This window comes from Vipera ursinii, assembly GCF_947247035.1.
Source record: "Vipera ursinii genome assembly, chromosome: 3".
In the NCBI taxonomy this organism is placed as follows: Eukaryota; Metazoa; Chordata; class Lepidosauria; order Squamata; family Viperidae; genus Vipera; species Vipera ursinii.
Genome location: NC_139516.1, coordinates 83,470,736 through 83,497,287, shown reverse-complemented (window position 1 = coordinate 83,497,287; position 26,552 = coordinate 83,470,736). Strand labels below are relative to the sequence as shown.

Sequence of the window (26,552 nt, the reverse complement as noted above, 5' to 3'; positions counted from 1 at the left end):
ATCATCTATGCTGCAACCTTATGAATGATCCTGATTCTTTATGCCTGACAATGGTATGTTTTGTAGATATGGGGAACTGGGAGGAATAACAAATCTTGACTTAGCAATAGCAGTAGCATTTAGGCTTCTGTACCACCCCATAGTGGTTTACAGCTGTCTCTGGGTAGTTTACAATTTAAGCATTATTTGCATATTGCTCCCAACCATCTGGCTCCTCATTTTACCAACATACGAAGGATGAAAGGCTGAGTCAACCTTGAGCCCCATCAGAATTGAACTCCAAGCTGTGGGCAGAGTTTGCCTGCAATACTGCATTCAAACACTGTGCCACCAGGGCTCCTTAAAGTGTTCAATGGGAGGAAAGCAACCATTTGGGCAAGGTTGAAGAAACAAATCAATTTTGTTGCTTTCCCTTACAATATGATTTTCACGAAAGGGATTATCTTTCCTGAAAAGATTTTAGCATCTTTCGTTGTAAGCAGGAAAGCAGAATTTTCAGACTAGCTCTTGAGTTTTCCATCTCTGATTAGGCAACCGCATAAGACATTTTAGGATTCACTGTGAAAGGCTTCTCCCAATCAGAAAATAGAAGAATAAATGGAATTGTAGTTGCTATACAACTGCAGAATTTGATTCCTAACCCGTTCAGGATAGTTCTGCTGCTTGGTTGTTTAGTTGCCTAATAAATATGTGTTGTTGTTTTTTTAAAAAAAAAACAGGAAACTCCTAAATCTAAAGCTTTGGCAGGAATGGAGGGAGAACAAAACAAGACCACAGGCATATTACAACAATAGTAGTACACTAGTCTGATGCTTTCAAGAAAATAGGAGTGTACATCAGATTCAGAAAAATCCACAGCCTAAACATCTTGATTCAGGCAAATTCAAGAGCTATCCAAATTCAGTTCCTCTGAATTGGAGGAGGAGAGCTTTATTAATCTATAGTAGCCAAAATCAAGAGTCTAATAGCACCTTTTAGACCTAGCAAATTTTATTGAAAGGCATAAGTTTAAAAGGCTTTATTTCATTTCACTTCAGATGCATAATACAACCAAACTGACCTAGGATTTAAATAGGGTTGACATGGTGGTTATTCAGAAGCAGGTACCATGTAGAAGTGATTTCAAACAATTTTATCAATTAACACTTGTAGTAATCTTTTAAAAACCCATTGTGTCTATTGAGACTTTCTAAGATAGATTTCTATGTATGCAAGTTCCACAGTCTCTTGTTAATTGTGTAAAGTTCCACCCCCCCAAACTGCTATGGAATGCCCTAGGACACAGGTCTGCAACCCGTGGCTCCAGAGCCACATGCGGCTCTTTCTGCCGTCTCCTGCAGCTCCCAGTCCTTTGCTATGTGTAGTCCAAAAAAAAAAAGTGAGACTAAAAAAGTTCAACCAATCAATTCAAATATGCAGGGTAGGTGCATATCTTGCCTTGGCTCCACTCTTCAGTCAAACCCTATTCTGCGCATGCATGCATGTACACGCATGCACACACATTTTTTTGCGGTTCCCAGTTTTTCCTTTTGTGAGGGAACCGGTTCTGAGTGGCTCTTTCACTGTTTCAGGTTGCTGACCCCTGCCCTAGGAAGTTGAGGTAATTTGCTATTACTTTATCTTGCGTTGAGTTCTGATGTCAGATTTTGTGTCCATTAATCCTGTTACACAAATTTGGCTTATTTTCTTAATGTAAATCCAGAGAAGCATTACTAGCATATAATGACATATACGGTATCACATTAGACACACTTTCACACACACTTTCTCTAATCTTATGTTGAGACCTGTGATAGTGTTGTTGGCTTAAAGGGGTGATATTTTTTTATTATTATTTTAATCCCATTTATATCCCGCCCTTCTCCGAAGACTCACGGCGGCTTACAATCTAAGCACAAATTAAATGTGCTTAGCAATAGCCTTCATTCTATGTATATGCCTGCTTATTAGGGCTTTTGCCCCCCCCCAAGCGGCATTATTACAAAGTCAGCTTAATTGCCCCCAACAATCTGGGTCCTCATTTTACCTACCTCAGAAGGATGGAAGGCTGAGTTAACCTTGAGCCTGGTGGGATGCGAACCTGCAATAATTGCAGGCAGCTGGTGTTACTTAAGGAGGCATTAGCCCACTGCTCCACCAAGGCTCTGTAAATATGAGTTTGTTAAAGGTCTGATTTCTATGTTGGTATCACTGTCTTGTTAAATCTTGATACTTGTGAGAATCTGCTTCAGGTTGGATGCTTAATTGTGTATAAATACTCCTGCCACACAATACCTGAGAAAGTACAGAGTCTTTTAAATTATGCATTTCAGTGATTTGAGCTGTGTGCTATAGATGACGTGTTTTGTTCTGTTTCTGTAATCTGTCTTTAACAGGTTCTCTTGAATATCAATTTGACTATATTGATTTGTCTCTTAATCTCATTTGGTGGATTGTTCATAGTCTCCCCGAAGCTTGGGTTAATTCCATTTTCTGGCCATCTCTTCAAGTGGATCAGGACAAATGTAGTTATAATTTAGAGCCTGGTTACAAAAAACAGATTGTGTGGTGTGTTCTGGATGGAAGCCAGAAGCATGTAAAATTCATATGATCTTTCCTGCATGATGTGGCATTAACGTGTCCATTGTGCATTGTGTCATGACATGAAGGGATGGATTGGTTCTAAGATAAAGACTGAGGTTGATGACAGATTTGATGATTCACTTCCATGGGTCCATATGAAATGTCAACAATAAATCTCAAAGGGACGGTTTTAAGAATTAAAACTCTTGGCCACCCACAAAAATGTTGGCTTATTGTGGTGCCACATGTGTTCCACTGATCTGAAAATGTTACAAACAACACCTTGTTCCCCACTCTTTTTATTAGTGTGATATCAGAGCTATGATGCTAATATGATGAGAAAAAAAGAAAGGATCAAAGAAGATAATGTGAAGAAAGGACCCAGCTAATGCGGCTTCCCTTTCCTGTATGGATGGGAAGGGCAAGAAACAATGAATGACCAATCAGGAAAGGTGAGCTCTGCTAGCTTTCCATAACCTCAGGTCAGGCCCTTTAGTTAAAAACAAAACCTCCTAAGAAAATTTCACCGGACTGAGTACAAGACACTTGCAAAATAAAAACATATCATCCAATATATTTTATTTGTAACTATTCAAGTCCATGTTTCATTAAAAGAAATCCCTGAGCAGATAAAACATAGCAATAAACAACACTAAGTTCAGAAGTTAGAACTGTGCAAAAGGATAAAAATTAAAGACCAAGACAGAAGCATACTAGCTGACATAGCAGCTTAGGTAAAAGATAAATGTAAAGGTTCCCCCGCACATGCGTGCTAGTCGTTTCCGACTCTAGGGGCCAGTGCTCATCTCCGTTTCAAAGCCTAAGAGCCAGCGCTTGTCCGAGGACGTCTCCATGGTCATGTGGCTGGCATGACTAGACGCCAAAGGCGCACGGAACGTTGGTACCTTCCCACCGCAGTGGTCCCTATTTTTCTACTTACATTTTCACGTGCTTTTGAACTGCTAGGTTGGCAGAAGCTGGGACGAGTAACAGGCACTCACCCTGTTACGCGGCACTCGGGATTCAACCCGCCAAACTGCCGACCTTCTGATTGACAAGCTCAGCATCCTAACCCACTGAGCCACTGCGTCCCTAGCAGCTTAAATTTATCCTAAAGTTTGGTGAACAAGAAGATAAGTTAATTTTGCCAGTTAATTGGATTTAATATCAATCATACATGAACAGAAATCAAAATCAATATTTAAAAGGCCCTCTTTGGATTGCCACATAGCAAATATATGCCAAGCACAAACTTTCAAGGAGGTGTCTTACACCTCCTTAATTGCTGGGCAGATATACAATATAATCTTTAGTTTAAAAAAGAATCCCAGGCCACTGATCAGAAAGCAAAGGTCTGCTGATAGAAAATTGGCTTTATTTGGGGGATTTGTCTATTGGTCCTTAATCTCTCACAGAACCAAATTCTCAAGGAACCTTGGAGTTCCACAGAATACACTTTGAAAAGCCATTAATCTATTCGTTCCACCATATGAATTATGAACCTATAAAAGTATGAAGCTCTATTTTTGCACCCCTTTATCCTATCACTTTTTCCAACCAAAAATAACATTTTTCACACCAAAGCTAAAATAGCTGATCAGTAATAAATAAAAAAATTCAGCAGGAGGTAGAGTCTCAAAGGAGGCTTTCTAAGATATTTTTGCTTTAAACGTTTATTTAAAATATAATACAGAACACCAGAAACACGGCTAACCCCAGGCAAGATTTATTTCAGTTTACGGAATGATGGTTTGCGGAAGAACTATTACAGGAATTCTTTGCTTCTGGCTAGTTTGGGGGACTGCACACATCCCATGCATGCATGAGGTCTTAATGGCAGTAATAACAGTGAAGTGGAATGTGATCTGCGCAAGGCAAATGTAGCCTTCTGCCATTCATATCATTCTGAATGCCTTAGCTTATCACTCAGTATTAGTAACTTCTCTTTGGTGTACTATATTGCAGGATGCCATGATATTTAAGAAGGCACTGCATAACACAGAGTTCAGACATGTTTCTCACCTGCTTCCATGTATACATGAGAATTCACCTAAACATGAATGAGATAATATATAGATTGCATTTTATCTCCAACCCAAATACATTACATTTCCTGTTGAGCCAGTTCAAGGGATGATTGATGAAAGGTATGAGACATATATCATATGCGTTTTGTCTTTCTTCAGACACCTTACTCTTTCCCATTGCTTTTCTGATTTATATTTTCCCCTCCTCCACTTCTTTCAGATTAATTTTGCTGCGTTTCTCATCACTCAGCTTTTGGCATAATTATTTTGAGCTCACGCAGATGCATTGTTCTTGAAGCGCTCGTGATTAACATGAAACAGTCTTCCTCCCTTGCTATCGTCTCATCTTTGATCCTTACAAATGCACAGGTCAGCATGTTGCAAGAGGAAAGGGAACCTGTGATTCCCATTGCTTTGATGACTTGCAGCTCCCAGCATTAGCTGTGCTGGCTGAGTCCTCAGAAATTTATAGTTCAGCAAGATCTGAAAATCCACAGGTTCCCACTCCACAGGTTGCTTCATTGTACCGAGTGGAATTGATTGAGCTATTTGTATCAGAATTCATTAGAAAAAAATGGTCTGGCATTCTTGGCCAGGCTCCATTCTCCAGCTAAACAAAACGATCAGTTTTCCCCCCAGAAACTTCCCATGGTAGTTTGCTTATGACCATCACACCAAAACGGTAGAAAATGACAAGTAACCCTTAACTTACCATCACAACTGAGTCCAACATTTCTGTTGCCAAGCAAGACATTTGTTAAGGGAGTTAAGCCCCATTTTACCACCTTGCTTGCCACAGTTGTCAATCACTGCAATTGTTAAGTTAGTAACATGGCTTTTAAGTGAATCTGGCTTCCGCATTGACTGTACTTGTCAGAAGGTCACAAAAGGTGACCACGTGACCCTGGGACACTGCAACGGTCGTAAGTGTGAAAAACGGCCATAAATCACTTTTTTCAGTGATGCTGTAACTTTGAATGGTCACTAGATGAAGTGTTGTAAGTCAAGGGCTACCTATATAGAAATGAAATAAAATTATGCCTGTCCAGCTGTTCCTGCCTCCTACGGATGGGGCAGAGGTAAGAAAAGGAGATAACAAATTAGTTCATGGAACTTGAGTAACTTGAACTTGATAATGATAACAAATGATACCATTCATCTGCTTATTCTACAGGACAGAACTGACATCTAGCCATGATGGCAATATGTGCTAAAAGTATGATAGATGAAATTCTTAACCAGAATTTTTAAATATATCTATAGAAAAAAGCTCTGCGTGAGAAATGGCTCTGGGATGGATTAAGCACCCTTACTCCAGAGGAACAAAAAGAAATGCAAAACCAACATCGAGAAGATCAACACCGAATTAAGAAACTGGAACAAAATATTCTCAGGTACAACTTACATTTTCTTCCTTATTGGTGTTTAACAATATAAGCCCTTGGGATCAGAAGAATATTTGTTTTTTCCCTAACAGGATTAATATTTGTTGGGCCAGCTATTTAATAATAATACTAACTTTACAGTCAAGACATCTAACATGAAACAGAACAGAGTATAAAAAGAACTACAGTTATTACACTAGGCCAGGGGTAGGCAACCTCGGCTCTTTTATGACTCATGGACTTCAACTCCCAGAATTCCTGAGCCAGCCATGCTGAGGGGAAGGGGAGAGGTTTCCAAGCTGAGCCATGCTGGCTGAGGAATTCTGGGAGTTGAAGTCCACAAGTCATAAAAGAGCTGAGGTAGCCTACCCCTGGCACTAGGCAATGCAGAAAAAAATAAACAGAAAATGTTAAGCACTGGTCAATTATTGACAAAATATTAAAAGCTTCAATCTTTCCTAATTATTAGCTTAATCATCAGTTGGATAGCTAATATTAAAAAATCCGATAGTAAAGAGACAGCAAAAACTTTACAAAATTAGATCTGCTAAGGCTAACTAAGGCCAGATCAAAATGAGACCCCACATAAAAATGATAAACCAATAGAATATGTTGCCTAAATTTTACCTTGGTACTATTGCAGTGTCCAAATCTTTGTGTAGCAAATATACCATCAGCCTAGGTGATGGTAAGACATTTGATCTAATTTTACTAAAAGTGATCCAGTATTAAGATTATTTAAATAAAAGGCCACTTGGAATTATAACTGGTGTCACATTTCCATAACAACAAGTCCTCTATTGTCTCTTGAATAAAGATATCCCATAAGGGAAGGAGATTTATAGCCCCATTGAAAAAAATAGTCCACTATCAAACCAACATGGGAAGTTTTCTTAGTCATGTAATTCTAAAGCAGGTGAAACTATCATTCAAAAGTTCACTAACCTGCTTCTATTTTTAAAAACATAATATTTGGAGCCATATTTTACTGCAGACAGCCAGTCTTGAGTTTTAAAGGGGATTTCCAGTCTTGAAGGTAATAGTATTTGAAACCACTTAAGACATTTAAGAGAACCTGCAGGAACTTATTTTCCTGGAGATCATTTTTAGCTTTAAAAGCTGTCTTGGTTTAAATTGAAATTGGAATTGCTTAACATTAAAAAACTGAATTGTAGCTGAAACAAACTTCCTACCACCAAGGTAGAAAAAGCAAAGCAGAACAGTATTCCCAATAATAATAAAATTTCTAATCTGTTCTGCTGACTGGTATAGATATCCCATCTATAAACAGTGGGGTTTTTTTTACTCCAAAGCCAGAATCTTGAATTTTCCTTAATTTGTTTTCCTTTCAGAAGTCAGAAAATGTGACTAAAAAGCACCTCAACCTTAACCTAGTTTGTGGTAATAGGTCATTATCTCTGTTTAATAACACACAATTTTTTCTGGTACCCAAATTTGATGAGTCATCTCCTGCTTGGAATAAAAAGTCTTTTACTTTAAATTACAGCTCTTATAATTTATAGCCACTAGCCATTCTGGGTTAAATTAATGGGAATTAATGTAAAAAAAACAGATCTTGGATATCCCAGATAGTCTGTTCTGTGCTTTAAGTTCTGGCTAATACCTTTGAATGATATAAAAAAAAACCTATGTATTCTTCTCTCCTTTTCCCAGACTATTGGGTAGAAAACAGCTCCAGGAAAATCCATTGTTCTTAGAGAACTGATAGCTGTGTTTTTGATTAATGTAAGAGTAGAGGCCTAGAACCCTTTTTATGTTTTGGATTACAACTCTCAAGGTGCATTTCTATGGGCCATTTGCTAATTGAAATCCAAAACATCTGGAAACATTGGTTTGCTAACCTCTGGTATTTAGCCCATATTTCCTTTTAGTTTGATCTTGACCTTTCACACGCAAATCTATTCCAAACTATTCTCTATTCTGGAATGGTTTTGTTTTGGTATATATTTACATTATGCCTTTTATTGGAATAGATATCAACTGATTCCTAGCAAAATGTCATCAGGTTTAAATCAAAAAGGTTGCCAGGCATCCACTACACTCCTAGGTCTATATCAGGGGTAGGCAACCTCGGCTCTTTTGTGACTCCTGGACTTCAACTCCCAGAATTCCTGAGTCAGATATGCTGACTCAGGAATTCTGGGAGTTGAAGTCCAGGAGTCATAAAAGAGCCGAGGTTGCCTACCCCTGGTCTATATCATCACAGAGCAAATGGAATGTGAGGCTTGAGAACAGAGCACAAGACATAACACACAATTCAGTATTGATTTTACTGTGTTCTGTGCTCTATGAGCACATTTTAATAAGATAAATACCAACCAATTCTAATTCTGGTAGAATATGTCACCAGTGCAAATCAGTTTTACACTGACACTCTCCATCCAATAATCCATTTTCAGATAAACGTTGGCAGCTGAAAACAAATGTTCAGGCCCATGCCAAATAAAAGCAATTCAGTTCCAAGACAACGCCTCAATGGCGCAAAGAAATGTATATTTTTTTACGTCAAGTTTTTCTACAGTGCTGGCATACAAAAGGGACTGTCCAGAATATAAAGTGGAAAATATTTCCTTCCATCACCTTGGTGCATTTCTGGAAAATTCCTCAGTAGTTCAGATCCTTAGAAGATAATATTGAGATGTGGGCTGAGATTTTGTTTAACAGATTTCCATAGGGCAGGGGTTACCACAGAAAAGGCATGCTCCTGGCTCCCATTATATGACAATAGTTGGGGGAAGGGACCAGGAGCATATCCCACCCTATCTGATCTGTGAGACGAGTTAGATGTCCTTCAGGAAAGGACATTCAGCAGATAGCCTGGCCCTACTTTAAAGGTAATGACCAACACCTTGAAATGCACCCATCAAGAAACCGAGAACCAGTGCAACTTGCATAACAGAAGTATCACACAGGCAATCCTAGGGGCCCCATTACTGTGCGCACTGCTGCCATCTGGACCACTTGAAGTTTCTGGGTGGTCTTCCAGGGCAGCCCCATGTAGAGGGCATTGCAGTAATCTACCAATTTTTTTCCTTCTGAATTGCCACCAGTATTTTTCACAACAGCCTAGAGTTCTCATTATTGCCCTGCTCTCCTGCTTAAGCCTATATTATTTTACCCTGTGACTAAAATAATATTTTAAGAGGCTAACCGGTGCCCTGCCCTCTTCTTAGCTCTTGTGTTGACTTAGCCATGTTGGAGGGAGGGGTGGGGGGTGCTGTAGACGAGGACAAAGCCTACCCAGCCCTCTTCCGGGGCTCTGCAAAGCTGCTGTTTTTGTTGCAAGGACACTGCAGCAAGCTGCTGCATGCCTTTGCTTCAAAAAGTGAGGAGAATCCCAGGTGCCAAGAATTCCTGAAAGTGGGAAACCGCCTATGTTGCAGCTAATGAGCGAACACAAAGCCAAATCACATTCTCTGTGTTTCCTTTGGGCCAGCAGCTGAACCAATCAATATGCAACAATATTCAGTATGCAACAATAACAGCAACAAAAGAAGCATTACTAGTGTCATAGCTATAAACAAAGCAGGGTTTGTCTGTCACAGCTTCTCCATATGAACGAGTGCTGGATTTGGGCAATCTAACTAACGAGAGTTTCATCTGTTTCCCCAACTTTTTCTCAGTCAAAAAATCACTGTCAAAAGTTTTTCTACCATTTGAGGATATGCATGAAAATTGTATTGTTAAAAAAATGATTACCTGTCAAACTTTCTTCTCAGTCAAAGCAAAAAATAAAAAATCTGTGTTAGGACCAGATATATGACACGGCTTTAGGCTATTTTACTTCTTCCCCCATCCATTGTGGTCTTTGGCTACCTTAAAAATACAGGTAGTCCTCGACTTAAAACAGGTCATTTAGTGACCATTTGAAGTTACAATGGCACTGAAAATAGTGATTTGTGACTATTTTTCACACTTACGTCTATTGCAGTATCCCCATGGTCATGTGATTTACATTCAGATGCTTGACACCTGGATTCACATTTATGACGGTGAGGTCCCAGGGTGAGGTGATCCCCTTTTGTGACCTTCTGGCAAGCAAAGTCAATGGGAAAGCCAGATTCACTTAACAACGGTGTTCCTAATTTAACAACTGCAGTGATTCACTTAACTGTGGCAAGAAAAATTGTAAAATGGGGCAAACTCGCTTATCAAATGTTTCGCTTAGCAACATAAATTTTGGGCTCAATTGGGGCCATAACTCGAGGACTACCTGTATTCGGTGCAGGTTCTGGCACCAAAAGGTTGCCTGCTCCTGATGCAGGCAAATAAGTTTTGAATCAACCTCATGTTCGGGCAGAGTCCACCTAGCCACTTTGCAGAATAAGGTGTCTGCTTCCTGCAGTAAAAGTTGGTAGATGAGGTGGAAGGATAGTGACAGTAGCCTACCACCACTTTTCCTCCAAACTCTGTTTGCCATTAAACATGGCACGGTGATGTCCTGTTAAAGTTTGAAATGCTAGTTCAGCTAGATACAGCGATAGCACTGAGACTTATATACCGCTTCCCAGTGCTTTACAGCCCTCTCTAAGCAATTTACAAAGCCAGCACATTGCCCCTAACAATCTGGGTCCTCATTTTATCAACTTTGGAAGGATGGAAGGCTGAGCCTAACCCTAACTTTAAGCTGGTGAGAATCAAACTGCTGGCAGTCAGCATAATTAGCCTGCAATACTCCATTCTAACCACTGCACCACCATGGCTCTTGATCCTGAGAAAGAGACATTAATGCAAACTAACTGGAGAGAATAACAGGATACAGGGGTTCCTAATTTGTGTAGATAGCAATAGCACTTAGACTTATATACTGCTTCACAGTGCTTTACAGCCCTTTCTAAGTGGTTTACAGAGTCAGCATTTTGCCCCCCCCCCAACAATCTGGCTCCTCATTTTACTGACTTCAGAAGAATGGAAGGCTGAGTCAACCTTGAGCCAGTCGGGATCAAACCACTGGCAGTGAGTTGAATTAGCCTGCAATACTGCACTCTAACCATTGGGCCACCATGGCTCCTGATATTGTACATGGATATTGTACATGGAAGCAGGCAACGAATTACCTTGGGGCAATCCTGATTCTGGAACAGACTTTTTCTGAGTTGGGAGTGCAGTTCCCACAATTTCCAAAGCCTTCAAATTCTAGGAGTTGATCTCCAGCAAGTGCCAAATTGAGAAAAAAAATGGTTCTCTGTCATGTATTCATTACTGTTAATCTGGGGTCTACCTAATATTACATCTATGCAGGCTTGAGCAAGAAATTGAGGATCTTGAGAAAGAAGAATTGACAATCTCGGTAAAAGAAAAAGCCATTTTGAAGAAACTTAAATCTGTTGAAAGGACCACAGAAGATATTATAAAGGTCAGCATCTAATTTTGAAATCCTGTTGCCGCTGATACAGTCAATTGATCTGTCAAAAATAACAAATGAACTTTAAGGTAGGCACAGGGATGAAAGGAAGGAAATATTCAAGGCTACAATCTGATGCACAGCACTAGAAATTAATACTACCAAAAAATTTACAAAAGTGAAGCTCAGGATCAGATACTGTACACAAAGTAAATGTCAGGATCAATTGAGTTATATTACCAAGCCTGGATTTTTTAGCACTGCCAAATCTGTTCCACATTATAAGATTTTTCCCCCTAAATTTCTATTTTAACCCTGTAGCAGCATATAATTGTACTTTGTGGTATGCACCGAAGTAGTATTACAACATGAAATTATTTGACCTTAACTAATAACTGTATATTACCTAAAAGTTAAGAACATTTGAGTATGTTCCCTTGCTCTCTCCAAACCCCCAAAGAAAGAAAAAGAATGATGTATATTTATTCATCCTTCAGGGGAAGAAGTCTGAACAAACACAGAAGCTTCTTCTGAAACTCAAATACAGTATTATGCAATTGGTACAGTGTGGAAATTTCTCAGCTTTATTGAGAATATAGTAGTACAGAGACATGGAGGAAAAAACGTGTTATTGACTGGAAATGACAAACACATTTACCACTTAAACTTCCTATGTAAAACTAATTGGACAATGTGATTAATGACATGTAAATAAGGGTGGGAATTGTGTATGATACGATGGGCTAGGGGAGGAGATTTCAGATTCTGGCATCCCTCCATGAGTGCCGATGTTTTGTTTCATTATTAAGACTTTTTAGATAAACAATGCTTGAATTTTGTTTGAACTGTCTCATTAATCGGAACCATGACAACAGGGGTGTCAAACTGGATCCGTCATGCGCAAAGGCAAAAAAACGTTGCAAAACGTCACGATACGTCACCTGACTCAATCGAGTTTGACACCCATGACTTAAAAAGGTTTTGTAATCATTTTAATACCCAAGGAAATGCTTGCTCCCTTTTGGGAAGAGAGAAACCTTGATTTCTAGAGCTGATCTGGATTTTTATAATAACAGCCTGGCTCTGAGAGAGTTTAGGCTTTTTACTGTTTTGCTTCTTTCCACTTTGTGAATTCTTTGCCATTTTTTTTTTGTAATGATTCCCTTCCCCCTTTCTTTTTCCCAACTACACACACAATAATGTAAGATACTAGGTTTGTGAACAATTTTTTAAAAAACGCAATAAAACAGCCCATATAATTACGGCAAGGACACAGGAAATTTTCTTCTCCAAAAATATGGTCCCACTCACTTTTCAGCCTTCGTCCCCCTCCCTCACTTCCTATTAAAACATGACCCTTGGGTACCAAACTATTGCTCCTCTCTGTTTTATAGAAATTATTTTTCAATCCCAATTACTTTTAAAGCTGACATCTTACGCACATTTATTGAAAACTATGCCATGGGATATATTCCTGAGTCACCACATGGAATTGGTTATATCAGTGATGGCAAACCTTTTAGAGACCGAGTGCCCAAACTGCAAGCCAAAACCCACTTACGTATCATTGGGTGCCGGGTGGGCGTGGGCCATTGGTTGGGTGTGTGCCATTGGGTGGGTGTGACCCCTTGGGTGGGCGTGGTCCATTGGGTGGCCGTGGCTGCGGTAGTAAAGGCAGGCTGGGTGGGATTAAAAAGTTCAATCAATTCCAAATTTGCGAGATCTTTTTTTCCCTGCGAGAAGTTGAAATTGATTGATTGATTGATTGATTGATTGAACCTTTTTTTTTGCACACGGCGGCGTAGGCCTAAAGTGAAAAGGTTTTATAAAACCCAGCTGAAGGCCTAGGACTGGGGCGACGGGGCACGTGCCCACAGAAAGGGCTCTGCATGCCACCTGCGGCACGCGTGCCATTGGTTCGCCAGCACGGGCTTATATCAATTAACCTAAAGAAAGTAATAATCAATTGTATTGTAATTCTTTAAATGATGGGAAAAATCACAGAATTCTTTGTTACTTTTTTTTTTTAGTCCGTGAAAGTGGAAAGAGTAGAGACTACAGAAGGTATGTTTCTCTTATACTTATTAAATTATTTTATGCAAAAGCCGAAGTGATATATGTACTAATTAACTATCCATTTTTATAGAGCCAGTTGACTATATATATGCCAACATACCAGATCTTCCGAAACCTTTCAGACCTTCTGCACTTAAAAAGGCAGGTCCTCTGCAAACAGATGATGAAGAAGAAAATCGAAAAGGTACAGATTAACAGTCCAATTCAAGGAAAACCCATGTGTATGGTCTTACCTTTTGAAAACAACCTAAGTGTCATAAAAGCAGCACACATGGTTGTTGCTGCTAATTATTTCGTAAGTTCATAACCAGCATTTTCTAACTCGGTGCCCTTCTAGATGCGTTCCGTTCCATGTAACCACATTAAGGGAAATTATGACTTGGGAGGGCTTAAACTGATGAGTTTCCACATGTGGATTCTGCTTCACTGTGAAACAAGTTCACATTTTCCAAAAATATATTTAATGCTGGAGATCTCAGATTTATTCTTAGCTCACATATGATGAAGCTGGCAGTAACTAGTTCAACTTTAGCAGCCTAAGCAAAAGAACAGGGATGAAACTAAGAAATGTTGTGTCAGTTTGTCTCCTCTTTTCAGCACAAAGAGTTGTCATGAAAAGCATTAGGCTATGAAATTGTCTTGTGTGTGTGTGTGTGTGTGTGTGTGTGTAATGGGGAAGGGGATTTTTGTTGCTGTAGGAATGGCAGCAGATCAGGCCAAGGCAGGTTTCCTCTTCTTGTTTTTTTATTTTATTTTTTCAGATTGGAAGGAGTTAAAACGATTGCAGGCTGCTTTCCAACCACTTCTGAGAGTTGAATATGACTGTCTAGTCCTCTATTATCTGCATTTGGTTTTGTCCAGCCACTGGTATCTTCTAGATACGTTGGATTACATGTTCCAGAAGATCAACCAGCATGAATTAAAATTCTGAGAGTTGTAATCCAGCACATATGGAAGACATTCAGTTGAGAAAATCAGGGACACACTGCAAGTAGCTAGTGATAATTGCAGAAGCTTCAGACTGAATGCAATTTTTTTTGGCAGGAGATGGGCCACCAAATTATAGCTCTTGGGGAAAAAAGGTTTTCTATTTCCTGGTAATTGATGAATCATAAAAGATTTATAGTATTTTGGATAAACAGATTTACTGGTAAATTTTTGGCATGTTAACTTGCATAGATTTCTTTGCGAAGCTGACTCATGTTCTCATTTAAATTGTTAACAAAGCTCACACACACACACATATCATTTTAAATTTGACCATCAACACTGTATCACAGAACTATAACAGGGGCATCCTCAGGGAAGGCAAGAAGAGCAAATATATATGTCATTTCATCATTGGCAACATGATATGAGATTTGTCATTTGTGAAATTGCACTATTTATATGTTTACATCATAATACACGTGATGCCATCATGGCTTCTACCAGATGCCTATATGTATAGGCTCAATTTTATTACAATAAAATTGAGCCTATATAAAGTCACATTGTATTATACTGAGATTTCTACAATGCAAACAAAGCCATCTGCGCTTCCTTATTCTAATCTTTAATGCATGCATGGTAAGAACAGCAGGAGGAATAAGGAGGAAATGTGCCTTATGTTTACTTCCTCAATGTCCTCTTGGCTGAAATCAAATTTTGAACTTTGAAATTTCAAATTTTGAAATTTGAAATCAAATTTTGTGTGACATAAACTGGAAGAAGCAGGTAGATTGGATGAAAGTGCTCAATCTTTCCCTAGTGTTGACTCCTTCCCACTTCCTAGCAGTTTTTGTCTCAATATACTGTAACTTACTTCCTATATGGAGAAAAAGAATTTTAAGTAAAGAGCTAACTTGGGTAGGGTAAATTCCCCACACACAAGGCTTGAAATTATTCAGCCTACTTTGCTGGCACACAGGTCTACTGTTATCTCCTATAGATTTTTAAGTTGTTTATTTGTAATGCAATATGCACCTGGAGGAGCAGTGGAGGACACTGTTGGCAACAGAGAGCTGTCCCAGAAAAAGGGCAAGATTAAGACACTGTGCAATCCTGAGCTGGATACAGAAGGGGGAAGAGGTTCTAGCCACAGCCTAGAATGTCTCAGGATATATCGATATCTTTAGATTAGAAAGTTATAGCTTTAGTTCGGCAAGATTCTGTCCACTAGGCGTAAGCAAATAAAGGATTAAAGTGGATTGGATTTTGCTGTGTCATCTGACAATATCATTAGCTAATTACCTTTTAAAAGGTTTCTTGCTTCTTTCCCTACAGCATTGTTTGCTATGGAAATTAAAGTAAAAAAAGACATGAAGACTGGTGAGAGTACAGTTTTGTCAACAATACCCCTTCCTTCAGAAGAATTTAAAGGAGCAGGAGTCAAAGTGTATGACGATGGCAGAAAGTCTGTCTATGCAGTGTGTGCCAATGGGAGCATAAAGAATGATGATGTGAATGACCTTGCCCCAATTGAAGTGGAGGATATCTTACGACAAGCAACTGAGAAACAATCCAAGTCTCCCACTGAATATCATGAGCCAGTATATGCCAACCAGTTTTGCAGACCCAGAACACCTCAAAAGAATAAATTCATCCAAGAGGCAAATGGTGGAAAAGATAATTTCCAGAATAAGATCAGCCACCTTGACAATGTTTCTAATGAACTTGTTGATAAGGATAAGTGGCATGATATTAAAAAAGATGGTCTAGATACTTCAAAGAGCTGCCAGCAAAACTCTCATTGTCCAGTTAGTCAACAGTTAGGAAGGCCCCTACAGGTTAGTCCTCAAAATAAGCTAGTATCTTCTTGTGTAGCTTCTCAAAGAGAAGCTACACAAGAAACTGCTCAGCCTTATCAAAAGATAAAGGAGTACCAAGATAAGAAGATCAGAAACTCTTCTCCAGTAACACTAGAGAGTGAGGATAATTATAGCGTGGTCCAAGCGATGCCATGTTATGTGGATGATACAGAAGAACCAGTTACAATGATTTTCATGGGATACCAACATGTGGATGATGATGAACTAAATAAAAAAATCTGTGGATATGATGGGATTATCCATGCGGAACTTGTTGTCATCAGCGATGACAGTGAAGATGAAGAAAGAAAAATTGAGACACCTCTTTATCATCCGGTGGGTCCTTCTAGCCAGGTCTATCAGCCATCCAATCAGACATGCACAGTTTCACAGACAAAAACTTTTGGAGACAACATAAACAAGCCACTGTACAAAAATTCCATGTCACTGAAAGAACAGGAAGAAAGTTTGAGCTGTTCTACCTTTAATGGTCAACTTGATGGCCACTTAGCAAGTGATGGAACAGAAGAACCTTCTTTAACAGGTAAAAAAATGGGCAAGTCACAGCACTGTTGTGCTCTCGTATAACAGATTCATTACTCACATTACTCTCTTCCTCTTCTTGTTTTTCATTTTAATTCTGATTCATCTGCAAACTCTAACCAATTTCCTCCTGCTCTTCTCAATTCTAATCCACCCTTCCTCACATTCTCCTGATGAATTGAATTCCCACTTTCCACAATCCCTTACTGACGTTTTCAATGGTTAAGTTGAGTTGAACATACTATGCTGATTATACATCATAGAAAATGAAGTACAGATTGAGGAAGCTGCAGATTGAGGAACCTTGTTTTAAGGGCCTCATTTAATTTTTAATAATGTCCAATCATAATGTGAAGGATCTAAGGATCTAAGATCAGAACAGAACGTTTGTTTAATATTACTAAAATCTAATCAGAATAATAATGCAAATCAGATATTTAACTTTCTAATTTAAGCATGTTTTGAAAATAGCATTAAGAATTCTCATTGCACCTATGCAATATATGGCAAATCAATTCAGATTGCATTTTGGTGATTAAATAATAACCTTTCCTTCCATTTTTGGAATTTACTCATATGTCTTGCCTTAATCATTATTGGATGGTGCCCGTTTCACCTGATAGGACTTAATGCAACTTTTAATATATAATTTTACCATGTTTTAACAGAGAATGCCTGTTTTAATAGTAAAAAAAACAGAAATCCATTTCTGTCTGTACATTAATCTCAGATGTGTATCTACCTTTAATAAAAGCTGTTACATTTTCTAATCTTTTGCATGAAATCATCTCACTTTCAATCTTTTGCATTCAAAATGTTTTGCAGATCATAATAGCCTTAAAATCAAGCGGCTTCAAAGTTCATATTTTTATTCTGTGTCAGTGCAAATACAACTAATAGTAGCTTCCTTCAACGAGTGCAAAACAGGTAGCACAATCTTCATACAATCAAGCCTTTTGTTTATGCAAGCCTATATTTGGTCTAAGATGAAATGTTTGCTTTTCATCTAAGAGGCGCTAAAGTGGTCTTTTAATCCTATTTAATGGACAAAGCAAAGAAAGGATCTTCCCTTTATTCATTATTGCTTAAGTACTGAACAGGGAGTGATTGTCGAGAAATAAAGGATTGTTAGAATGTCTAGGGAACAATGTTTTCCTCGGCAGATATCTAGAGATCCCAACTAGTGATACAGATCTCAGACTCATGATGTGGTTGGAATAGAAGGAGAAGTGCAAGTGAAAGCGAGACTTGAAGTTTCTTTCATCAGACAGCAAAAAAACAATTACATTAGCTAGCAATAAACCACATGTGCCCTATTTATTCTCGAACTTTCAAGAAGAATTTTATGGAAGAAAAACCTGTGTTGATGAAATAGTACAAGTTCTCGCCTCATTCAGTGCTTGGAGGTTGCAGACATCTCTCTGCAGACAAGAGTCACACACACAGATGCACACACTTTGTAAAGGTATATTGAGAAATGAAGACCAAATCTTTCCTGTTTTATAACAATCATACCCTGACTAGTGTGTCCTTGGGTTTAGAATAGCTATGAAGAATATAGAGCTCTCTCTCACTCTCTTGCTCTATGTCTCTCTTTCTGTGTGTGTGTGTGTGTGTCTCTGTCTCTCAATCCTGCACTGTGGACTTAGAACCTTTAAGGCACTCTGTTTTCTGCAGAACAAATAGTAAAGGTGTTGCAACAGCGGGTGGATCACAAGCTTTCACAATACTGTAGTATGATCCAGTTAGCACAGCATTTGGGCCAGGGTATACCTCAGCCTGAAGTGGCCCTGGAGTGGCAGACCAGTGTGGCTTTCCTTCTCAGTTTGCCTGACTCGCAAAGCTTGACAGTCTGCAATTAGTTTGATGTCACATGTTTAAAATGCAAGCTCAGTAGTAGCAGACCAGTACTGTATATGAGGGAGCAGTGTCCTTTTATTAAAGGAACAGCTGGCATATTCTTATACATGCCTCAGATTCTTAAGTGGGTGAGAGATTGCAAAGCTAATGGCTGTCCAAGTTTGGTTCCCTTTGGGTAGGGAAAAAAATCCCTGGAGATTTAAACATCTGAGGTGAACATAGTTGAGCCTGACAGCATATTTCTATAAGGAGCCAATGCCCAACATTATGTATTAATCAAATTTATACACCACCCACCTCACTTAAGTGGCTCTGGGTGGTTTACAAAGAACATTGTAAAATAATATACAAACATGACTAAAAGCACAGTTAAAAATGAAATTAAAAACAAAGTTAAGATTTACAAGTTAAGAAATTAAAGCTGAAAGGGGTATAGCTTCAACAGGGTTTTTCATAACTAAAACCTGACTTAGCTTTTTTAAATAGAAGGTACTAGATTAAACCATCTTGTTGATGGAGCAGAGGGGAAAGTAGATCTATGGTCTCCTCAAAACCATTGAAGAAGATACTTTATTGCATGATTACCCTCCGTATTCTATGGAATTTCCCTGTAGGACAATCTAGCAGCAGATTTGGTGATTGCTGAGAGATTCAAGAAATAAAAAAGGAAATAGTTCTTCACACAGTGTAAAGCTTAACTGAAATTGAACTGCCATCAATTTGTCTTTAAAAGAAAGATTAGAAGTGAATCTCTCGAGTTGAGCTAAGTTCCAAGTGATTTCACAGCTGGATTCACAAGTTCTCCTCACAATATTATAGGAATAATTTGACATTGTCTTCTACTGTGATATTTGATTTCCCCCTCTGACCTACAAACCTGGGAATTCATGGTGGTGGTCTGACTGTGCTTAGCTTTTTTTGGGGGGGGGAATCAGGCAGTAGGTATTAGTTGTGATTATTATATGGTCCAGGATTAAATTCAGCATGCCTTGGGACACCAATTGTAGGAAACATCAGCCAAGCTGAGAAACAAATGTTCTTGGGCAAGCCTGTAATGCATACTTATCTTCAAGCAGATTCAAATCAAAATATATTTGTGTAGAAACTCAAGTCAGGCCATTCTCGGTATTGCTTGTGCTAGATATTTCATCTTTCTAGGATCTGCTGTTAACAAATTCAGGACTACTTCAGGACTATTTGTATGTATTTTCTGTATATATATTTTCTACCACTCAAGCATCTTTTCCACAGGAATCTTTATTTTTGTGATACTTCTCTAATAAGTGTGGTTTGAACATACTGTACTAATTTTGTGCAAATTTTGGAACCCTAAACCACACTTTGCATACAAAAATATTAATGATACCTGGAAATCTAGATTCTCTGTATGTGGGGGGGCCAATCTCAGCTTGGGTGTCTGTTTTGATGGGCCAAATTTCCCATTTGTTGCTAGTATGTTGCTAGTAAAAGGACTGGAAAATGATGGTGAACTTTTCGGCATGTGTCAAAAATGTGGAAAATGCTTCATTCTCATGGTGGGTGGGTGGGTGGGTGGGTCTCTCACACCCACACCCACACACCTGAACAAGAGAGAAACCATTGTCCCTGTTCTCAGCCATCCTGAACACTGGCACTTGATGGCAAGGCTGGGCCTGAAGTAAAGGTCTGAGCCTTTACTTCAGCCCTAGTGCACAACTGCCCCTCAAATAGATCCCCTTGCACCCTTCCCCAAGGCACACATACCTTGGAGAATGATGTAATGGCCCCTGTGTTCCTCAGGATCTGCCATCTTACCATCAGGTGATGTTCTTTCTGTTTTCAAGCCCCTGTAGCCTACCTGAAGCTGCTCCAGGTCACACAAGACCTTCATTCTTGAAGCAGCTTCAGAGATTGCTCTTCCACAGCCTCTGCAGCTTCCAAAAATTGTGCAAAAGCACACACACACCATTCCCGTGTGATTTTCAGAGGCCACATGACAACCCACCCCATTCTCATTCAATCTCCACAGCCTTTGAAAATCATGTGATAACAAGGCATGTTTTCAAAACAGTTGTCAAGTGTTGAATGGTGGCGTGTCATCCAAAATGTTGTGGCGTGTAACCTTTTAACACACAGGGTCACAGGTTGGCCATCACAGGGCTAGGACTTAAGTCTGTGTGGTATAATGTAAGAACTGATGACAGAGTACTTGATCACCTGCTGATGTGCGTCTTTGATTCCATGGTTATGGACTTCCCAAGTATTGAAAGATAGAGTCTGTAAGATATTTCTAAGTTATAGTTGGTAGTTTTTTGTTTTCCCCCCTTAACAAATGGAATGTTGTAATGCTGCTTAAAAGAAACCCAAAAGACAATGAGTATCCTAATTTTGTCCATACAATACACTTGTATGCTTTGCTAATTGATTTAGTCAGTACTTTCTCTTGATCAACAATTTCCTTATTGCCCTACCAGTCTGAGCTCGCATTACGGAATTGAAATAAGCACATCAGCTATAGATATGCCCTCATAGCATTTGCTATTGAAGCAGTTTGATTGCCTTTGCCTTGGTCCCCTCCTCCATAGCTTTCCCCACACATTGTCCCTCGGCCATAACACATATTGAATAATCAGAGAATACAGGGAAATGAGTAATTTTCCAAAACAATCTCATAATTATACTGCTTGTGCTAAAAGGGAAACAAAGCCAGGAAGAGTAAGGTAGCAACGTACAATGGGTTGTTTGTGAAGTGAGTAACACTCTTTTCTTGGAATATTTTCAGCAAAATTCCTTTGTCTAGAACCACTAAAATCAGTGGCAGTCTTTTTACTAGAAAAGATAAAGTAGTTTACATTGTAGAAATCCAAAGCCTAAAATGCACTAAGGAATAAAGTTAAATATAGGATGGACTGACAATGTATAATAAAGGACCTGTATTTTTGGTGTAAGATCAAAAGGAAAGCAACTGTGGACTGGAAGAAAGCCTCTTCACATTGTAATTGTTTCACATCTTGATAAAATAGAAATGATGGGCTTAAAATCCTCAGCATTCATATTAAAGTTGTCTTAAAAATAGAATTGAGATTTTAAGGAAGGGCATCTAGATGAAACGTGAGTCACTCAATGCTTTATGGCAGTGTTTTGCAAACATGGGAAATTTAACTCCTAGAATTCCTTAGCCAACATACAGGTAGTCCTCAATTTACAACAGTTCATTTAGTGACTGTTCAAAGTTACAATCGCTCTGAAAAAAAGTGACTTATGACCAATTTTCACCATTAGACCATTGCAGCATATGTCCCAGGGTCATGTGATCACCTTTTGCAACCTTCTGACAAGCAATGGGGAAGCCAGGTTTACTTAACCATCATGGTACTAACTTAACATCTGCAGTGATTCACTTAACTGCTGTAGTAAGAAAGGTCATAAAATGGAGCACTTAATTATTTTGTGAAGAAATGTTCACTTAACAATTATTTTGCTTAGAAATGGAAATTTGGAGCTCAGTTGTAGTTAGGTTGAGGACTACCTGTACTTCTAAACTTAGTGACATGCTTAATCCATGAAAAGTGGACAAATGTTTTAGAAAAGTGGATACCATAGGAAAATTTAATTCCATTTTAGATATTAGCGCAAGGCGGAAAACTATCCCTTACATTGGTTTTTTATATTCATTACACACAGAAATCTAGACTTGTAATGAAAAGCCAAATTATTTAGGTAAATAGTAGACTGGATTGCAGACTCAGTTGTCGCTATAACAAAACGTTCAAATATCATCCATTCTTTCTCATATGGCTATGTTGTAACTTGATAGTATGTGTATTAATTTCTGATCTTCTTTTACACTAACGTAACAGAACTTTCTGGGAGTAATCTTATGAGGTAAGTATGGCACTTCTCACTAATTAATACTATAATTTTACATAATAATATCAGTATATAATATTTTGCTTTTGCTCTTTTTTTTACAGCTCTGAGAATGAGAATGGCAAAACTGGGGAAAAAAGTGATTTAAAAAGCTGGAGTGATATAATACTCAAAGTTTGGCAGTTTAACAAAAGCAAAAGAAGAATTTTCTATGTTTTGGACCTGGGTAGCTTTTATTTACTCAACAATACATCCATAAGAATAATGGCACTTTACAGAAAAATGAATGTTTGCCAGTCCTGATATATGGATACCCTGATCCATAAATATTGTTAAAACAGTGTGTTCCTCAAGGAGTAATTAGTGGCATTTCTTAGGAATTTGTCAGCCTTGTTATATTTTATAAGAGCTGAAGGGCCAGTGTCATGAATACAAAAGCATCTAGAGTTTTGTTGAAGAAGTATTGTCCATCTTCCTCTCTTACTGACTATGCCTAAACAGGAATGTACGATATGAACTGACTTTCCAATTCCTACTAAACTCTATTCCATTTCAGCAGTGTTTTTCAAACTTGTCAAAAGCATTCTCCACGTGTGTGTTTGATCTTGGAAGCTGAAGACCTCAAGCATAGCCAGCAGAAACCATGTCATTGACCAGCTCTTCACTGTGAGGAATAAGAGCTTTATTATGGCTGGTAGATAAAGCCATTGAAGCACCTCTAACGTCCTCAATAGTAATGTATCCTGGAGAGGCAGCCACTTTTCATTTTCCTTTGAACACTGGAAAATTCACCATTGTTTGGGAAATGGGGGCCACTCGATCTTTCACATCATTTGCTTTCTGTATTCCTATCTCTGTTTATTGATCATTTTTGGAATGTAGCCAGTAAGGCATCCTTGTACAACAGTTCTTTTTCTTTCCTCTAGCTCTCTGATAAAACTTTGCTTTTGAGCTGGAATGTATGCACCTCTCCAAGTTTTTATACCAAAGCTTGCATTTATCATCACGGTATCTCAGTACTTAGATTAGACACACATCATTACTCAGAAACTGGATTATAACAAATTGATCTGGTCATTACTAGCTACATGCTTCTGAATGCAGCGTGGCCCAGAAATCAGAGTGTTCTATTATGGTAGTATGCAAGGCTTTCTGGTTTGATTGAGCCTATATATTTGGAGACAGTATTTCATATTTGTGTTCCAAAAAATACTCGTGTAATTTAGGGCTTTTGTTAATATGCATTTTTAAAACATATTTCTCTTGGGAAGATTAGACTGCTATGGACAACTTCAACATGACGAGCTACGGCTGTAAACCTAATCAAGAGCACCACACAGTGTCTCAATTGTAGAAATGTTTTTTCAGTACTCAGCTGTGTATTTAAGAGTTCAATCTAAAAATACTTCAGAAGGCACTATGCATGTTCTCTAGAAATGAAAGTGGCTAATAAAAAGGCCAAAATGGAATTAAAATGTGCTTATCCTGTGGGAAATATATGAACAATACATCATACATGAGACTATGAAGCTATCTTCCTCCCCAGAAGAAGTCAAAGTCTATTTAAAATACACTGCTACAAATTACTTTACATATTTTGAATATTTTCTGTTACTCATATATTCGTGATGAAAAATATGAGGGGGAAGAGAAAAACCTTTTTTCCAGAATCCTACGTATTCTGAATGCTCAATGGATTTTATTTCAGATTTAGGCTGTCTAGAATGATCCTGTTTAACTTATAGCTAGATCTCTCTGCCTTTTTGGATTCTCAAGAGACTTGTAGTTTTTAAAAACTGATCTCAAACTCTTCTGCCCACCTGTTAAAAAGAGCTCAGAAAGGCTTAGACCAGGGATGTCAAACTCGCAACGTCACGTGATGTGTCGCAACAGATCGCAACTTTTTTGCCATTGCCGGCAATGGGGTAGGGGCGGTTTTGCTATGATGCATCCGGCCCATGGGCTGGCAGTTTGACACCCCTGGCTTAGACAGAGAAGTAAAAGTACTGCTGCCAAAACTAGTTGGAAATAACTTAGCCCCGTGGTGGCGAACCTATGGCACGCATGCCACAGGTGGCACATAGAGCCCCCTCTATGGGCATGTGCACTGTCGCCCCAGTGCTAGGCCTTCAGCTGGATTTTATAAAACCTTTTCGCTTTAGGCCTCCACTGCCGTGTTCAAAAAAAAAATTCAATCAACTCGCAGGAAAAAAAAGATCTCGCAAAGTTGGAATTGATTGATTGAACTTTAGTCCAACCCAGTCTGCCGTGACCACCGCAGCCACGCCCACCCAACGTCACTCCCACCCGGCACCCAATGATACATAAATGGGTTTTGGGTTGCCATTTGGGCACTCGGTCTCTAAAAGGTTCGCCATCACTGATAGCCAATGAACTTCATTGTCTACTTGTGTGTTGTTGTTTTTTTTACTTTCTGGGCAGCTTCCAAAAATCTAGTTTGTACACAGGAGTATATTGCGAATCATTCACAAGACTGTTTTTAACTTTCTGATGGAAGCTGTGGCCACCTTACTAATAATTTCTGCATCTAAAAGCAAGGTTGGAACCAGACATATTTCAAAATAACTAGAATCTTAGATGGGACCTCAATGTCTTAAAGAGCAATCTCTTCTTTCCATTTCTAGACATCACAATTCTCACAAATTCGGTATTTTAATGTTATTAGTTTTCAGACACTCATTCATAGTCGATAGGTACAGTTGCTGCCTAGAGAAAAATCTCTAGCAAAATTACAACTACATAAAAACTAAGTCATAGGAATTTAAGAAGATACGATACTCTATACTTAACATAACAGGTGAACAAACTCTTTAATGGCAAATATATTTGCAGCAAATAGTAATATGACTAGCAGCTATATATTTAAACATTGCTTAGAAGTTATAAAGAAATTCCCTTCAAAAACTGGGACCAAGAATTTCATGAAATTAAAAATATTAAATCACTGGTGTGCAATATACACCTATAAAACTACAGTGTTGCTGGTCATGAACATCATTTTTATGGAGCACAATAAGTCATGGAAATAGCCTGACACCAAAGAAGACTGAGTTGAAAGGTTTCTTTTTACTGGACCCTCTTTAGGATCAGAGACAAAGAAATCTAGTAACTTGCATTGCTGTTTGAAAATGTGGAATGGAATTTTACATGAACATTTTTAGCCTATTTCCATAGACAGCTCCATCTAATTCCTGACTTTTCCAAACCCAGCAGCATCACCTACATACATCTGACTTCTTCTCTAGAGGTACTTCTAACCCTGTAGAACACCCCCAGGGGTCTATAGCAGAAGGGTAGCCAATGGATGGACACAATTAGAGGGCATCCTAACTTTAGGAACAATATATTAGACATCATTCATTAAATACATGCTAAAGAGGACAATATAGTACCTAGTTGCTTTCAAGAGAAAGAGGTAGTCTACAAACATATTCAAGTGTTTAGAAGTGACAAGAAGTAACAATGTTCAAACAATTGTCATCACTCTTGGAATAATACGTGTCATTGCACATCTCAATTTAAAAATCTGTAATAAATACTTCAAAAGGGTATTCTCCTCTTGCAAACATCTTGAATTCAAAAAAAAATTCAAGGAAAAGGAGCTTCTTGTAAAAAAAAATGTCGGTACTTGGAGATGGGCTTCATAAATACGGAAATAGTGATTGTGTGTGGGAGGAAGACAAAAGGTATGAAACGTGAGGCACGTACAGCAGCATCTTTGGGGCAGGTGGGGATGATGAACAAGCACTGCAATTGCAATGCAGTAATCTTTTGCACGTATGCACTCACATTCCAAAGAGGTGGATCGTTCATCATTATACTCTATCATCTGCGGACCGCATTTTACCACAAGAAAAAAAAATACTGTTGTGTGAAACATCAGCCACATCTGGCAGTTATGTCCTGGAACCTGAGGAGCTCTCTTTAGATGAGTAAATGAACTAACAATTGTCCACTGGCTCAAAATAAGATCCTCTCCTTAGTTTTCAGCTGATAGATAAAGCTACAGAATACAAATATTCAACATTAAAGCAAGTAGTTAACTCCGGAAGAAGCCCAAGACAGATTCTTATCA

General features: G+C 38.6%; 1 protein-coding gene across 2 annotated transcripts in view; it reads left to right on the top strand.

The window, feature by feature from the left end:
* PALMD (palmdelphin) overlaps positions 1 to 23,849 on the top strand; it is a 38,134-nt gene extending 14,285 nt beyond the window's left edge. For both annotated transcript variants that reach the window (XM_083360577.1, XM_083360576.1), the window contains 6 exons: positions 5,853 to 5,983; positions 11,237 to 11,351; positions 13,370 to 13,403; positions 13,486 to 13,599; positions 15,681 to 16,748; positions 22,561 to 23,849. In XM_083360577.1, the coding sequence (XP_083216703.1) occupies positions 5,853 to 5,983; positions 11,237 to 11,351; positions 13,370 to 13,403; positions 13,486 to 13,599; positions 15,681 to 16,748; positions 22,561 to 22,604 (1,506 nt within the window). In that variant the 3' untranslated portion in view covers positions 22,605 to 23,849. The remainder of the gene's footprint in view (positions 1 to 5,852; positions 5,984 to 11,236; positions 11,352 to 13,369; positions 13,404 to 13,485; positions 13,600 to 15,680; positions 16,749 to 22,560) is intronic.
* The last annotated feature ends 2,703 nt before the right edge of the window (positions 23,850 to 26,552 follow it).